At 29.9% G+C, this 18,965-nt stretch overlaps 1 protein-coding gene across 1 annotated transcript in view; it reads right to left on the minus strand.

Annotated features, from left to right (window-relative positions):
* LOC142321667 (murinoglobulin-1-like) overlaps positions 1-18,965 on the minus strand; it is a 104,117-nt gene that overhangs the window by 41,128 nt on the left and 44,024 nt on the right. The window contains exons 10-15 of the mRNA XM_075359935.1: positions 18,422-18,655; positions 14,774-14,984; positions 14,154-14,284; positions 12,946-13,003; positions 5,965-6,166; positions 448-676 (exon numbers count right to left, since the gene is read on the minus strand). Coding sequence (XP_075216050.1) covers positions 448-676; positions 5,965-6,166; positions 12,946-13,003; positions 14,154-14,284; positions 14,774-14,984; positions 18,422-18,655 — 1,065 coding nt within the window. The remainder of the gene's footprint in view (positions 1-447; positions 677-5,964; positions 6,167-12,945; positions 13,004-14,153; positions 14,285-14,773; positions 14,985-18,421; positions 18,656-18,965) is intronic.

The following is an 18,965-nucleotide window of genomic DNA, read 5'->3' on the forward strand; positions in this document are numbered from 1 at the left end:
TCCCGTACTGTACCGAAAGTCTTCGATGAATTACGGCCCCTGATACACCTTCTGACCACAAAAAACGGATCACTGAATGTTGCTCTTCTTTGGTGCAAACAGAAAGCAGAGCAGCCATGGTTAACGGCAGGGCAGCAATAATGGAACTAACCTCCTAGCAGCATCAAACCTGCAGAGACATAACAACAATTAAACCACGCATGCGTCAGCTACGCAACATGACAGTACTACCAACATAAACAAAAATATAACTAAATTTCGGATAATAATTGACTTACCCTCGTAATATTCTTGATTATTTGTATTTTTTAGCCTTACTTATGAAAGTTAAAATATTTTAAAGAACTCTGAATTTTAACATTTAAAAATATTTAATATTAAATTACTACGTACTTAGAAATATAGAATTAGAATTAAGATATGTTTACTTAAAAAAATGTATCATACCGGAACACTATGACCAAGGTAATTGTATACAACAACAGTGATTCCAAGACTTTCAGTTCTAATAAACACATTTGGAACACTAAGTGTGAGAAAAAATGGAAGCACTGTAACAAATGTAGATGGCTCTGAAAGTCCAAAACCAACTTCATCATTAATGCAGAAAACACTTGTATCCCATGATGTAACACTATGTGGTGCATTTGTATCCAGTGTCAGTTCACCCAAATGACTACACAAAAAAATAAAAATATATATATATTTATCATTCTAATTGAAAAAAAAAAAAGCATTGAAATTTCATGTTAGTGAAATGGCAACAACTCTATAGATTCAATTAAATGCAATATACCAATGATGTCACATGGTCTAACAGTTTCAAAACAACAGGAAATCTCAAGAAGTAGCAATGTAAGAATAAAAGAATATGAAATAAGAATTGAAGCTATCATTAGTGAGTAGGTTCATTTATATACCCACCGGGTTGGTCTAGTGGTGAACGCGTCTTCCCAAATCAGCTGATTTGGAAGTCGAGAGTTCCAGCGTTCAAGTCCTAGTAAAACCAGTTATTTTTACACGGATTTGAATACTAGATTGTGGATACCGGTGTTCTTTGGTGGTTGGGTTTCAATTAACCACACATCTCAGGAATGGTCGAACTGAGAATGTACAAGACTACACTTCATTTACACTCATACATATCATCCTTATTCATCCTCTGAAGTATTATCTGAACGGTAGTTACCAGAGGCTAAACAGGAAAAGAAGGAAAAGAAAGGTTCATTTACATACATTTTTTATGAAATTGGTGGTACTCTTTCCTTTTTTCTATCTATTAAAATTTTTGGCTAGAAATGTGACTACAGATTCACCATTGTATTCATAAGTTGCCTCAATTCAGGATATAAAATTTAGTGTTTTAAAACAACAATTTACTGCTTTAAAAAACCAGGTAATATTTTGGACTTAATAAACTTGTTAATGAATTTTTCTGTGTGTAAGTTAGAACTTCACTGTCTAAAATGTATAACATTATTTTAAATATTTAATTCTGAATAATTAGAAAAATTCAGATGAAACTATGATGTGAATGGATTTTAATTAGTAAATTTAGCTAATGCTAATAGTAGATGTTGCTATAAGTAGAAATTTTTGATTCAAAGATAATATACAAGTTCAGGCTACATATCATAAATTTATTTTTTAAGAAAGAAAATATGAATGATTAAAAAAAAATTTATATATATACAGAAATGACAAATCTATGGAGTACTCATCTTCAGCAATAATAATAATGATTTTTTTTCTAATGGTTGGCCTTCCCATCCCGCATTTCTAGACAATCCCTATCCACAATTTAACATGGAGGGAGGGGAAGACAGATCAGTGAGAAAGTGTGACAAAACAGCAAAAGCCTTTGTATTTACAGTCATGGGCAAAAGATTTATAAACAAACTCGTGAATGAGAAGAAAAAACTAGTCTATGCTACTTTAACCTACATCTTGTATAACGAAGATGATGAAGGATCAACATGATTTAAGCCATAGCTCCCAATGAATAACATAATACGATATGTAAATAAAGACTTGTAAAACTACAAAAGCGTAACAAAATAATAAAATGAAATAAAAAGGGTTAATCCTATGTTAAAAGTACAAACTGATAGTAACAAACGAAAAGAAGAGAAACTAAGTCATCTAACAAGAAGCATAAGTAATTAAATAAGCACGATAATATTGCTGTCAGAAGATTGAAGCAGAACAAATAAACCTTTCATCCATATGTCACATACACATGACACGTCCAGAAATCCTTCTCACAATATTCCATCACTAAGGTGTCACAGTCCAGTCCACACCATGGTAAAGACCCAGAAGCAGTACCAACAGGCCTGATGCTACTCGATTCACAACAGGGCTGCCAACACTATCACAAGCTCAGCAATAAAGAAATCTCAGATTTGAATCTTGGAACTGACTGAAAGAAATCAAGCCGCTGAGAAAACTCATTTGCGAGACAACCACGTAACCAGAGAGCAAACTCATGGCCCTCGACTTCTCATATGAAAATTTGGCACTCTCAAAGCAATGTTTGTCTCAAATGGCTGAATACCATGAAGACATTTGTGAAAGAACAATATGTCAAAGGTACATCATCGATCAGCTGCTGAATTTTAATAAAACAGCATCTCACTTCATATTAATTAAGACCTACAATTTACGGGAACTTAAATGCAAGAAATTAAATAAATTTTGGAAATCGTTTCTGTAGAACACTCACTTTTAACATAAAACCTTTGAGAAAAGATGGCTTCTATAAAATTTGCTTTTAGAGATGTTGTAAGGACAAGGAAGGTCTTATTTAGTTTCTGGATTTTAGTTCGGAGATGTAGGGATTTAACCTGTGGTGTTTTCACCTTTTTCATTGATTATCACAATTGTTTGCTAGAGTACAAGAAGAAAAATGGTAAAAATATTGCAAGGTATTTGTATTGGGTGAGAATGATTTGGGAATTATCATAAGGACCAAGAGGTAGGAGTTTGAGCAAAAGATGTAATACTAGAAATGCTCAAAATTTTGTGAGGTGTAAGGCATGATTGTTTATTATCCTGCTTATAATTTAACCTCTATTTTGAAATGGTATTTAGAGAAGACTTTTATGATGCAGAGAGTGAGATAATGCTATTGTTGAGCAATATTAATAAAAACATTAAGTTTTGTCAAAAGCATTTTAAGCAAGTAGTAAAAAATATGATTAGACATTAATGTTAGCTAAACAAATCAGTAAAAACGATGACCACAATTAAGGGAAAACAATAAACAACCAGTTAGTGATAGGGTCTTTAAATATGTATATTTGGATACCTTCATCAATGAAAAATGGGAAATTTATGGGATGATTAGTCAAACAATGGTTGGGAGAGAATTTACCAAAATGACTGCACTTTTTTAAATTCATCTCTTGATAATGGGTAAAAAATGAATTTGTTATGCTATTATATATTCTCTGTTTTGCTGCTCAGAATAAAATTACGGAAACTGAAAGAACCAAAAATGACTATTACAGACTCAATGAAATGCTGCAAAGAATGGCAAAAAATTCAAAAATAATTAATACTGTTAAATGTAGGAAATTATAGCACTCTACATAATGCAAAACAAAAATAATACAGAGTGATTTTTAGTTCCTGTTACCCATTTTTAAATGTAATTTAAGAAAGGGAAATTTAGATGGAATAAAAAAATGTATTTGTTACTTACAAAAGAGATTTAATAGACAGTTATGACTTACATAATTGTTAAAGAATATGCTCAAAATGCCTCACCTTGCGGTTATACACACACGGACTCTTTTCAGCATATTAGCAGAAACCTTTTTAAGAGTTGCATTGGAAATATTCATGATTAAGTCTGTAATATTGACTTTAAGTTCATCAATAGTGTGAGGATTGTTTTTGAAGGCCTCGGACTTAATATAGCCCTACAAAAAGTAGTCAGGAGATGTGAGGTCTGGGGACCTTGGAGGCCATAAGCCTTTGCTTATTATTCAATCATCAAAGAACTCTTGCAGAAAATCCATGGTTTCTCGAGATGTGTGGCATGTAGCGCCATCTTGCTGAAACCAGCAATACCATTCTTGAGATTCCAGGAGGGAAACAAATTGGCGCACAATATTCCTGTATACTTCACCATTTACTGTCTGTTTGAAGAATATGGATCTGACTATAAGATGACGAGATATCGCACACCACACAACAATTTTTTCAGGATGCAAAGATTTGTCTTGTAAAGCGTTAAAAAATTCGACAGTTTTGACTGTTCACATAACCATCGAGATGGATCCAAACTTCATCACTAAAGAACACTGTGTTTAAAAATTCAATTCCGTTATCATTTACGAGAGACCTAAATCAACGGCAATATTGCAATCGCTTGTTTAAATCCGAAGGCTGAATCTCTTAGACTAATCGTACGCAATACAGATACAATTTCAATTTTTTAGCAGCTTTCTGAACACTCAAATATGGCAAACCAACTTGCATGGAAAGTTTTTGTAAACTTTTCCGTGGAGAATTGAGCAATCTTGTTTTTACATTCTCTAAAATGTCATCTGTCAAGCGAGTTGGTCAACCACTACGCTTTCTGTCGTAAATACTACCTGTCTCTCGAAATCGGTTTGCTAGCCTATAAATTGACATTTTTTCTAGTGGAGGAACACCAACAAATTTAATTTGAAATGATTCTTTTACACTCGCATATGATTTCGTAGCAAAATATTGTTCAAGAATGAAAACTTGTTGTTCTATGGTAAAACATTCTGTTCGTAACACAACCGGAAACCGCACAAAAGTTTACACAGCTCAAGGAGAATCAACTCACACTGCCGTATCTATATCGGTTGAGTATCGCTACCAACTTCGTGTCACAAAACAAAATTTCCCTTTCTTAGAAAAAAATTAACAAGCATTAACAATTGAGTAACAGGACTAAAAAATCACCCTGTACCTTTTACAAAACTTCCTGCAAGTAAAGTGATTAGATGTTGAGTGTGTGTAGAAACCTATCCTGCCATAAGAACCTTCCAATATGGTTTAACAAAAGTGACAGATTTCTAGACAAAGTGAAAATAACCATGGTGATACTCCACATCCAAAACAGACAGGCACAAGAAGATGTTAAGTTTGTAATCAAACAAAACAAATGCAAAATAATAAAATTCAAAGGGAAAAGTTATATGTAGTTGTAAGTAATGACATTTCATCTTCTGCGTGAGAATAAAACAGATATAGATCCATGAAATGGTTTACTGATATTCCTTACAATATTGCTAGTTTACATTTATGCTATAAAACTAAGTATGTTCATTAATATGCTAATTTAATAACTTGTTTAACAATCTCAAATAAATCTACAAAAGAATTAAAACAATATCAAGATTACAGGATGTTCTTGAGGTGGCAAACTCTAATCAGAATTACATCTCAATGTAACATTGAAAGTAAAATATTTCATGCTCAAAAATAAAGTCTGCTGAGAAATCATGAAAAAGATAATAAATAAAATAAAAAATTGGTCTTAGAAGTTTGTTACTTAACCAAAATTCTTTAAAGCTATACCTTTAGTATTAGGTATCCATTTAATAATTTATAACTTACTTGGTTGTTCAAAATTTAAAAGAAATGTATAAAATCCACTAACATTAATGGAACTGCAAAATAAAAAAAACACCAAATCAAAATAATTAGCATTTCTTTCAATGTAACCTATTTTCTCATATTGGTAGGAATAATTCTGTAACACAACTACTATTTTTCTCATATTAAAACCTAGTCTGATTTCAGGTAAATCCTGATTAAGACAGAACAACAATTATAAAAAGATAAAACTAAAATGATAAAAATAATTTAAGTACCAGTTATGTTGTTAATACCAAAACATTTTTATTAATACCTAAATGAAACAGAATTGAAAGTTCTATACATTTAACATGTATAAAAGTGATAAAATTTTATTTTTACCTAACATTAGTGATTTTCCATAGCCAAGCTTCAGGAAAGAAGTTACGAAAACTCTTTGCTTTATAGTTTGTCATCGAAGGCACATCAATAATATTATTATCATCAACATTATCATCATTAGCTTTCCACTGGGGTGCTATAAGTGAAACTGGTAGCAGATTATTCCTGTTGTTAAAATTATCTGAAGATTGTGATGGATAATCTAAAATAATGATAATTATTAATATGAGATTAAAAAATATCACAAACATTATATTACAATTGTACTGTATTCATAAAAAAATAAAATAAAATTTTTGTAGTTCTCCATCTTTTTATTGCACATTAATAACTGTAAAAACATAGGAAACAAAAATAACTTTGGGTTTCAGCTGCAGGATATTCAAGGTTTTTGGGAAGCAAAAGGAAGGAAAAGAAACAGATTCTTTAAAAAATAAGAACATTTGAAGAAAGAAGATAATCAAAAAGTCAGTATGTTAAAGTGCTGACACAATAAAATGTTCAGACAAATATTTATCAAGTAGATTAATGAATTTATTTTTATAGACAGAAAATAAAGAATAATGACATGTGTTCATTTGTAAATAATAAATTAAAATTATTATTTTATGTCCTACCTAAAACTTAAGTAGAAAAAAAAGAAAGTTAATTTTTTTCAACTTAAAACTCTGCTCTCCAATAAGTTTGGCCAAGTAAGTCTGGTTCCAATGCATTTCATAGCTGCAATTTGTTATTATTAACCTGCATTTTATTAATTAGTTAGTTCAAATTTTTACTACTGAAGCAGGGTTAATACTTAGTTATGTTTAGTTGTATTCAATGAGATTACGGCTGTTCTGTTTAATTCATAAAATAGTCTTAAATCTACACCCATCATGCAGCTTCATTTCATTTTGACTGAAGGCTATAATTTATATTTTGGTAAAAATTATAATATTAGTTGAATTTGTGTTGCACTGATAATTCCAACAATACCAGATCTATCACAAAATGCCCATCAGATCCAAAAATGCACTTTGTAAAAAAATATCATGTTTTAAAAATCATTTAGCCGTCAGTTAATTTTTTATACTGTTCAAATTTTACTTTTCTGAAAATCTCTACCAATTATTAACATACTTTATTAAACGGAAATGAATTTTACCTGATAAAATTAAATCATGAATTACTTGAGAGTTTTGACTAACACTTGAAAAAGGTTTCTACAAAACTGAAGGTGACTAAATAGATTATTTGGCAACATTTTCTGAAATATTTAAATTTTGTGAAGGTAGAAATAATGGTTGTGGTGTACTCTTCTCTTTCAAATATTTAATGACAATAAATATCATCAACTAATTGTCAAGTGCTCTGTTGAACTGGTTTCCTTACTCACTCAGAATTTTCAGGAATCTGAATGTGTTCAGATCATAGGCTAATAAAAAATTAAATTAAAAAAAAATAATGAAATTAAAATGTTTACTTTTGGCAATAACATATCTTAATGGTAATAATATTGTCTTAATGGCATTATTTTCCTTAAAATTATGTTATTGTGGTTTTATTAAGGTAAATGGATTATTTTAAATATACAGAGTGATCATAGATTATTCAGTGCATTCAAGATATTAATAAAAAAAATAACAAAGCAATACACTTACATGTATGCTTTATTGTTGAACAAGGCATTTCAAACAGTTTTGTTGATAACACTTATTAACTTCAAACAAGTTCCACATGAGTACCTTTTATGGTGTATAAAATGTCTAAATGATATTCAATTTCGCACACATATTACAAAGAATATCTGGAGTTATTCCATTATTTACATCTTTGAATATTCTTTTTATTTCATTAATGTTAACAACCTTTCTTTGTGCACACCCTGTCTTCAACAAACCCTCAAAGAAAAAAATACAGTGGTGTAATATCAAGGTATCAAGGTGGCCAGGGAAATGGTTCACCACGACCAAAACAACATTGAGGAAATTTTTCATGTCTTTAAATCTAAACCATTTTAAAGTTTTTAAAATGTAAACCCGTGTGGTGGTGCACCATTTTGTTGGAAGTAAATGTTGGGTTGCCGATGTTCAATTTGTGATACTGCATACTCTTGCAACATGTCTCCATAACTAGTGTTAGTAACTACTAGCTGGAGGAAGAAGAATGGTCAGATCACTTCATAAGCAGTCAATGTTCACCAAATGTTAATCTTCATACCATCACACTGTGTTTGTCGAACAGCATGAAGGTACTCACTACCCCAACTCTGACAATCATTACGGTTAACATGACCAAAAATATGGAAGGTAGTGTTGTCAGAGAAGATTACTTTTTCTAAAAATGCGTTTCACTTTATCACGAATGTCCGTGACAAAATTTGAACATCATGGTTTATCATCTTCAATAGCATGAACCAACTGAATTTTATATTCATGAAGTTTTAAGTTCTTGTGTGGTACTTCACAACTGTCAGTTGTTAATTGTAGTATTACCAGTTCTAAACTTGCTTGGCGAGTCACTTTACTTGGGTTTCTCTGAAAAGTTTCAATTAATCAATCCACAACTTCCTCAGAGATGGGAGATCTGCCAGAACCTTTTTTTGTATACTACACTTCCTGTATCCTTAAACTGCTGTTACATCACACCAGCATGTTCATTCAAGGTCATCCATCAGTAACTCCAGTACCTACACTAACGTTAGAAGAAAAAAAATCAACATGTACTACATTGCTCAGTTCATTTTTTATTAACCCCTGAAATGTGAATATAATGCTGAATAATTAATGTTCATTCTATATTGCAGTAAAAGTAGGAAAATGCACCATGAATAAAAGCATAACTGCAAGTTTAAATTAAACAGCAGATAACAGTTATAATAATATATATTATTATTATTATTATTATTATTATTATTATTACTTAAATTATTTATTACTATGTAGCAAAAAGATTAGTTTTAGAATATTAATAAGCTATTCTAGTAACTAAACAATTCATCATTTTGGAAATTGGTAACATGTGTTTATTTCAGTAATAAAATAAATTTCAAGGTATAATGATAAAAAACTTAGTAAATTTCAAATTTTCAATTTAGTTGTTATGATTACTTAATCCATTTTTCTAGCTTTCATTTATTGAAATTATGAGATGTAAATTTTACTGATATAAAATTTAAAAAAATTTTAATATAGGTAGATAATTACACAATAAGAATAACTTATAGATATTTATAGTGTAAGCACATAGGAGTTTTAATTAGAATATGTCAAATTATTAGAATAGTTTTCCTTTTTAATTGGGTATTAAAGATTAAACATTCTCAAAATGATGTACCCCAAAAAAAAATTGTAAACTAATTTTAGCATGTGATTTTATTTTTACATGATTGCCTAAAAACGAGTGTAATGTATTTAGGGTGTGTGTATGTTTGTTTCACCATAGCAACAAGGCCAAACTGATTTAAATGTATGATCCCGCATTGGAATCCTTCCATTACCGGGATTGTTATAGGCTAAATAAATATTTATGTACTATATATAAGTATATGCAGTAGTGGAGATTTGCAGATTGAAGCACAAACTTTAATGAATTGAATTAATTAACTGTGAACTGTGAGCCTCTACCCCTGTGTTAGCTGGGTTTGAACTGAATGATTCAAATCAGTCAATGAATAATCTAAAAAAATAATAAAATAAAATTTATATTAAATAAAATAAAATAATATTAAATAAATTTGAAAAGTTTCTGTCTAATGGGCTTTCCATGGGGACTGTATGTGAGGCTAGAGAGGCGAGATGACGCGAGCACTTTGTGTGAGGCTAGAGCATTCTTCACCATCAACTGATAACAAACAAGGTGCTGATAACAAACAGTGCTCCACATGCCTCCCCAAGCTCTGTTTTGGGAGGTGTAATGGAGTGCTCTTATAATATCTCTGCAAACAATCGTCCAATTTTCAAAATTCAAACAGGGTATTTGTTAGTATAATACAATATCACGATGGAACCATACCAGAACAAAAATTAATTGATACACAGAAGAATCAAGTGGTATGTGCTACACTGAGACCAACTTGAGCCCGACAAGCTCTCAGTAACAGTCTTAAAGTTTGAGACAGTACAATTAAAAGTAATGCTGTTGGCATTGAATCGATCATTGATTGATGCATTGATCGATGAACTGATTGATGCGGTTGGCATCGATCGGATTGAGGATCAAGCCCACTATTGTCGAATTTGATGCTTTAGGGAGGGTAAAGTGGAATGGTGTATACTGCCACTAATATTGTGCTGGGCTGTGACGATGTGTAAACTACAAGGAACTACTCTAGATAGAACTGTCATAAATCTGAACACTCACATCTTTGCCCAGGGCTATGCCTACATAGCACCGAGTCGCATGAAACAGTTGGAGAGTTTGGTCATTATTTGTTTGGATCCCAAAATCTGGATAGTTAATTATTTTTCGTTTTTAAGTTATGGGAGTATAAAAATTTGATGTGTAAATCATAATTCATATACATCACATCACAATTCATATACATTTTTAATAATTTTACAGGAAAAAATTGGCACGAGTAAAAGCAGTTTAAAGTTTGTCATGCAGCTAGTTGATATTTTATAATTAATAAAATTGTTAGCATTTATTTAACCTATGAAATTAGCAGAGAAATTTTATAAAATTTTTAAACCTCAAATCAAAAAACATTTTTTTTTGAATTTGCCACCTCTGCATAAACAAACTTTATTTTTCTTTTGAGGCTTTAATCTTCTGTCATCTCTTTCTTACATTTTTCTTAATATTACTTCATGTTCTGTGATTTTCCTGTTATTGCTTCCTCTTCTATCTAGAGCCACTTTAAATCTTATAAACTCATGTACTTTTTACTTGTAAAATTTCCCTGTTTAAAATTTCTTCTCTTAATCTGATATCTTTGAGATCCTTTCCTATTTCTAGAATACAATTGTTTTTATTTTTGAGATTATCAATGAAATTGAAAATCTTCTTGTTAATCTTTCCTCTTTCACTCTCTTCAAAAGACCATAAAACATTTCTAAAATGTTCTATAAAACATTTATTAAATAAAAAACTTTAACTTACATATTTTAATTTTTACATGGCTGAAAAAAATTAATATTATTCACCACAGGCACAAAGGAATATCAAAATAATTTTTTATTTATAAAATTGTTTACACGAATCTAGTTTGTAATGAAATAAATCATAGAGATAAAGGTTTAAAATTTATGAAATTTCTCAATTTAAAGATGTAAACAATTTTAATAATTTATTATAACTAAGTATTTCTAATTAAATTATTGTAACATTAGAAAATACCAGGTTAAAAACATTTTCAAATTAATGTTTTTCTTTTGTAGTATAATTTTTAATGCTATTCTTATTTTATACCTACTATAAGCTGGTGTGAAAAAAAACATAATTTATGTAAAAATGCATAGTTGAAAATGCTAAGCAATAGATCATGTCTTTTGTTTATGTGCACACAAGATCTGTAGAGAGAAATGTCTAACTACTAGCCATTCATTAGTTCATCAACTATAGTTTTATATGAGTGTTCAATAATATAATAATAGTATAAAAATAATTCTAAAGAATTGCATCTTTTTATGTACTGCAACAAAAAAATGGAAAAATGTAGATTTAATTCCTAACTTGGGTGAAACAAGTACTCTTTTCTTAATCCATGCTTATAATCAAACATTTTTATGCTCCAGTTTTAGTGAAACAAAATTTTATAGTAATTTTAGTTTTTAACTGTTGTTACAAAAACTGATATCCTGAATATAATTTACATTATACACTTCATATTTAAAATTTAATTAGATATATATTACATATATATAATAATGTTATCATCTGCAAAATCCATATAATTGGTTTCAGTACTTTAAGAAGATATGATTAATATATTAAAAGAAAAAATAATTTTTTTTTTCAGAACAGAAAAAATAGTTATAAATATCTGGCAGACTGTATTAACATTTTTTAATATATGTGTGTATGTATGTATGTATGTATGTATGTGTGTGTGTGTGTATGTATGTATGTATGTATGTATGTATGTATGTATGTATGTATGTGTGTGTGTGTGTGTATGTGTGTGTATGTATGTGTGTGTGTGTGTGTGTGTGTGTGTGTGTGTGTGTGTGTGTGTGTGTGTGTGTGTGTGTGTGTGTGTGTGTATGTGTATGTGTGTGTGGTGTCACATGTGTGTTATTGAAAAAATGTAATTAAAATGTATATTTTATAATTAACTAACTTTATTATGTCTTTAGTAGATGATGTTACTGTCGAATGGTAATTTTTAAATCTGGTCTTGGGTCAAAACTTAATCTTTTTTACTTATAATCTCATTATCCTCATTCTCCTGCTTAATAATAAACCGTAAAACAAGAATTTGTAAAAACAATGGTAAGAAAGCAAGTTTCTGATATCAAAACCTTATGTAAAAATAATATTATATCAAATATATTAAAGTTAATTTAATCTAAATAAATTTTACATTAATGTAAGTAAAGTTTTATTGGGAAATCAGTTCATGAGAATAAACATAATTTTTCAGAATGTATCAATACTTTAAATACAAATAATCTGTTTCATTTCTAGTAACTTAAATTTGGGTGTTTGGTAATGTAGAGAGTTTTAATAATAAATGAAAATAATATGACATATGTGAGAATAAACATAATTTTAAACATAAGAAGTGTTTTATATTGTAAAAACATATTAACATTGCATCATAGTAATTAGTTTACCATGATATAGATGTTTTCACTATTTCAGTGTCACAGTAATTAGTACTTATAAATTCCCATCAAGCAAAATCAAGAAACAGAATAACAATACAATTAAGATTTCTTAGAAGCAAAGTTACTTAAGAAAAACATGAATAGCAGAAATACAGAGAATAGCTGGTGAGTAAACGATCTCAAAACATTCTAACAGTAGAAGAAAGATGCTATCAAAATATGCATTTACCTGCAACACATGGTCTTGTCTCTAACTTTAAATCAGTCATGACAACAATTCCAATATCCTAAAAAACAATGAACAAATATAAAAAAGAAAATAATACATGTTCATAAATAAAAATATTTCACTAAAAATAATACTTTTACAAGTTGCAAGTAAGCTTTGAAAGATACCAAAAAATATAAATTCATTACAAAACCATTATTACATAATCTTTTTATTTAACTAAAGTTAAGATCTTAACTTTAGTTAAGTATTTCACCTTTTGATTTTACATCTCAATGTAAAATCAAAAGGTGAAATATTAATCAGCAAAGATAAAGCTACACTGAAGAAGAAATGCAAGATAAAATAATTTTTCACAAAACTGGTTTTACAAAGGGCTCATTCACACAACATGACACCAGTTCAAAGTTATATTACATATTTCAATTTTAAAGACATATTGAATATGATTACTTTAGAAATAAAGAGAACTTTAAATACTTTGTTACTTTCTACATCAATTTCCCCAGCAAAAAATATAATTAATGAAAACTAAAATTTGAATATGACTATCTTAGAGAAATAGTATACCAGTATGTAATTAAATTATTAAAAATTTATAATTTACATATAAATATCTGTAAACTTCACTATATTTTTATAGATTTATCACACTAAAAAACTCTTAAAAAGATAAAAAATTCTGCAAAAATACCCGACAAGGATAAAAGAGAGAAAAATTATAATGGAATATTTAATTAATTTTATTAGAATACTATTTGAGCTGCACTATATAACAGACATGGCTCTGTTATAAAAATTCATTCTTTAACATGTGCATTTTGGGGTTTTATTTTTTAGAAATCGGTACATCACTTGTAAGAACTTTTAGTTGGCAGTTTATGATACAACTCAACACATTATCTTCTCTAAACTTTATGTAGAGTAAATAGTAAAAAATTTAATTTTTTTCTTTTCGGTTTGTACTACACTAAATTGTCTCTGCATGGGCATTATTCACTACTTTTTCATTTTTCCTTACTTTCCCATGTTTCTTCTGCCAATCTAAATATATAACAAATATACAAAAATAAATATTTTTTATGACTATAGATATTAAATTTGGGTGTACAATAAAGCATCCAAAAATACATTCTATAAAAAGTGATTAAATACATCAAATTCAAATTTCTTCACTATTTAAGAAAAGAAGACCAATCTGTACTTACATTAAAAGCAGTTATAGCATCAACATAATCATTCATAACAGGAAATGCATATGATGTTCTTTTCTTTCTTCTTATTTTTAAATCCCAGTCATAAGGTTGTCGGTGCATGTAAGTCCTGTGAGGTTTATTATCTGAATTTAATGACATAAGAAGAAAATAACAATTAAAAATGTCATAGTCTAAATTATTAATTTATTTCAATGATCCAAGTTCAAATCTCTTTTTGATTGTTTACTATACTTATTAGAGATGTCCTTTGTACATTACAATAACATTATTGAAGCAAAGGCCAGTCAGTGGCTTTTGTATTTTTGTATGTAAATGAGTGGAAAAATTAAGAAATTTATTCATCTGATAACTTATAAAATAACCCTGATAAAAGAAAACAAATTCCCAAAAATCATGAGTAAGAAAATCATTCTAATTAGTATAAGAAAAGATATTATAATAATAATTTACAGCAATGTAAGTTACTATTAATTAGCATTATGCATGTACAATATAGATTCTGTATAACATAAATCCTTTTGATAAACTATTCCTTAATAGTGTTATGTTGTGATCATTAACAGAAATTTACCAAACATATTTTTATTGTAATAATTACATTAAGAACTTACCACAATTGAGTGAAGACTCATCAAGGAATGGTATTTTATACTGTTGCAATTTCCTCCACACTAATTCACTTGTTAACGATTTATTAAGATGTGCTTTCCCAACTACTGAATCAACAACACTAATTGCACAAAGAGAAAATGGATGAGCTCGGAGATTTAAAGATAATTTTGAACCTGGTTTTACAGTATGTTCTGACCAACGTACTCTTACCTGCATGAAGTAATAAAAAATTAAACGTCAAGAATGGCAACAAAAATTAAATACGTTTATTAAAAACTATCATATTAGTATAAATCATTCAGATTTTATCAGGTGCATACTTAATAGAATATTGTGAAATAAAGGTTTAGTAAACATCAATATTAAGCTTTTTTGAACATACTGACCGTCATCTCTGTAAAATATAAAAAGTTACTCAATATTATATTTATAACTCTCCTCTATTCAACCACAAGTCCATATAGTGTATTTATTTTGTATTTCTGAAACTGAGATAAAAAATAATTCTTACTTCATTACCTGATTGTTGGTTTGAGTCAGTTCACTGAATTTGAAATTTTTTTTTGTGATACAGAAATTTGTTCAGTTTGGCTTTTGCCACAAATTAACTAAAATAATATTTATTTTTGTTTTCGTTAATCTATTTCACAATAAAAATGACAGCAAACAACTAATTTCTAATATAAACACATAATTAGATAATTCACATAAAAAAAACTTAAAAACCTGACTGGTAAAAAATGTTAAGTAAAAAAAAAATTTTAATATCAGGTGGCACCACAGATGTCATATTATGTAAAAAAGGAAATGAGCACTTTCTACAAATGTTTTTATTAAGTATAAACAAAAGAATTTTGAAAGTGCAAACAAAAAAGCCAAAAATTTGCTTAATTCAGTGTGGCAGCTTTGCTACACTAATTTAAGTTTTCAGTCATACAGGTAGATTGTTATAAATTCTGCGTGTGTAGTGGTGGAGGAGTCTCACTCCATTCGGTTTGTGCTGTGCTTCATGCTGAATTTATTCCATATTACAAATATAAATATGCAGGGTTTTAGAGCACTATTTAAACATATCAAAATATTTTATAATTTGCCTTATTAAACGAACAATATTTCTTAAATTGCTTTTACATTTTTACTAAAGTCTGATAAATGTATTGCAACATATTAAACATCTATTTCTTGCTAAACATTCTAAGGAGTGTAGTTAAATTGTAAAATTAATAAGACAATAAAATTGTTGCAAACTTGGAAATTCTTTACGTGGACTTGAATACTAGATCGTGGATACCGGTGTTCTTTGGTGGTTGGGTTTCAATTAACCACACATCTCAGGTATGGTCGAACTGAGAATGTACAAGACTACACTTCATTCACACTCATACATATCATCCTAATTCATCCTCTGCAGTATTATCTAAACGGTAGTTACCGGAGGCTAAACAGGAAAAAGAAAGAAACTTGGAAATTCAGGAAGTAATGTGTTTTTTATCTCTGAAGGTAGAGAACTAGCTAAATTTAAAGGCAACTGGTTTGTTAAGCATAGTGTTAATGCAATGAATGATAAAAATATTAACTAATGAAAATTGAGTGAAATCTTTCTGGATGATCTTTGATTATCACAAAGACTTGAAACAAATAAATGATGAAATTAAAGAAAATCATTGAAATACCAACTCAAGTTTGAGATTAATTTTTCAGAAATTTTCTGTCTAGTCCTTGATAAAACCATCCACCAAGACTAATCCACATCATGTACCATGTTAATAGTTGACTAAAACCTTATGTGAATGGAGGTCTGCACTGGAACGTTTTATAATCTATGCAGAAGGTGATGAATTTCCTTACTGATACATTATTGGTGATGAAATATGATTGTCATAAATAAAGAATTCTATATGTGAAAGTAATATCAGTCCTTTCCACATGTGAAAGTAATATCACTTAAAGTCCATTTTGTGTCCTATTGATTAGCAAGGAACAATATACTAATAAATATTATGTGAAATGTTACAAATATTGTGTCCAAAACAGGGTTGCTGACTGCGAAACTCCTTTTTCTTCTGTAAAGCGTAAAATAGGAGGGTAAGTCAATTATTATTCACAATTAAGTTATATTTTTGTTTATGTTGGTAGTACTGTAGTGCTGCATAGATGACGCACGCATGGTTTAATTATTGTGATGTCTGTGCAGGTTTGATGCTGTTAGGTTAGTTCCATTATTGCTGCCCTGCCGTTAATCATGACTGCTCCGCTTTCTGTTTGCACAAAAGAAGAGCAACGTTCAGTGATTCGTTTTTTGTGGTCGGAAGGTGTATCAGGGGCCAAAATTCATCGAAGACTTTTGGTACAGTGTGCTGCCACAATAGAGTGTCTACGAATGGATTGAAAAATTCAAAAATGGTTGCACAAGTGTTACACACGACGAAGGAGCTGGAAGACCGTTTACCGCCACAAATGAGGAAAGCATTGAGCGTGCACGTGACAAGGTTTTCTTAGAAAGACGAGTAACTATTGATGAAATGGCACATAATCTGAAAATTAGTCATGGTTCTGCCTACGAAATCATCCACAACAGACTTGGGTTTCATAAAGTCTGTGCAAGATGGGTCCCAAAACAACTCACACAGTTGCATAAATAAACACGCTTGGACATCTTCTTAGGCAGAATCATCACTGGTGACGAAACATGGATCCATCATTACGAGCCGGAGAGTAAACGGCAGAGTATTGAATGGAAACATCCAAATTCGCCCTGCAAAAAAAAAGTTCAAGACTCAACCATCTGCAGGAAAACTGATGCTTACAGTTTTTTGGGACTCGCAAGGCCCAGTACTGGAACATTATGAGGAAAGGGGCACGACAATAAACAGTGCGTGTTACAGTGAGATGCTTACTGCCAAGCTGAAGCCTGCAATTCGAAGCAAACGCCGGGGACTGCTGTTGAAAGGTGTTGTGTTGTTGCGTGACAATGCCCGTCAACGTACTGCTGCCCACACTGCTGGAAAACTCCAGAAACTCAACTTTGATGTACTGACCACATCCTCTGTATAGTCCTGATCTTGCCTCTTCTGACTACTACTTGTTTGGTCCACTCACTTAGGGGCTGTCGATTTACCTTGGACAAAACAGTGAAAGAAGCAGTGCATTCCTGGCTCGCAGCTCAACTGAAAACCTTCTTTTATGAGGCCATCAGGAAGCTTGTGCAATGATGGACCAAGTGCATTGAAATGCAAGGGGACTATGTTGAAAAATGATGTACATGTAAGCTTCCTATTTGTATTGCTTTAAAATTTATAAATACATGGCGAATAATAAAAGACTTATCCTTGTATTATATAATTAAAAAAATCACAGTTAATAATTATTACAGCTCTAAAGAATACTGACTAATCAGTTAAGAGCAAGTAATGAGGAACATAAAGAATTAATCCAAGGAACTGAAATTTGTAAAATAACTGCATACCTTTCAATAGTGAACAATCACTTACTGTAAAATAATGTAAAAACATACACTTTTTATTTAATACATGTGTTACAAAATACATTATTCTATGAAAAGGGAATAAAACAATTGTTTCAATTATTAAGGTTTAGTAATGTAAAAAAAAAAAAAATCAACATTGAAGAATCAACTTCAATCTTACCTTATTTGGAAAACAGTGATCGACAACTAAAACAGTGCTAGCAGCAATCACTTCACCATCATCTCTGACATAATAAACAGCCAATCTTGTTTCAGGTGACATATCTGGTGTAATTAGTAGTGGTAATATAAATGTTCTAGCTGGTGGGAAACCCACTAACACTTTATCAGTAAGGTTTTTCTCATTGCCAGGGTTTATCGATCCAATTTGTATTATATCGCCTCTACTTTCAGCCTGGAATAATATAAATAAATTAATATAGAGAAGAATTAATAATATGTGAAAGTCATAATGAAAACAATGCCTATCAAGTTAAAAATGCATTATTAAACATTTTTTTTGATCTGGGCAAAATGTTTTTAAAAAATTCTAGAAAGAAGGTTTACTGTATACTGCATTCAAATCTTACTGTAGTTTTTTTTTACATAATTTTTAGAGGCAAATAGTAATCTGTGTAAATTTTTGTTTTGCATTTAATATAATCAAATAAAATTCTCTGTCATCAAATAAGTTTTTTAAAACCCAAAAAATACTCATCATAACC

This window comes from Lycorma delicatula, chromosome 3 (genome assembly GCF_047948215.1).
Source record: "Lycorma delicatula isolate Av1 chromosome 3, ASM4794821v1, whole genome shotgun sequence".
Classification (NCBI taxonomy): domain Eukaryota; kingdom Metazoa; phylum Arthropoda; class Insecta; order Hemiptera; family Fulgoridae; genus Lycorma; species Lycorma delicatula.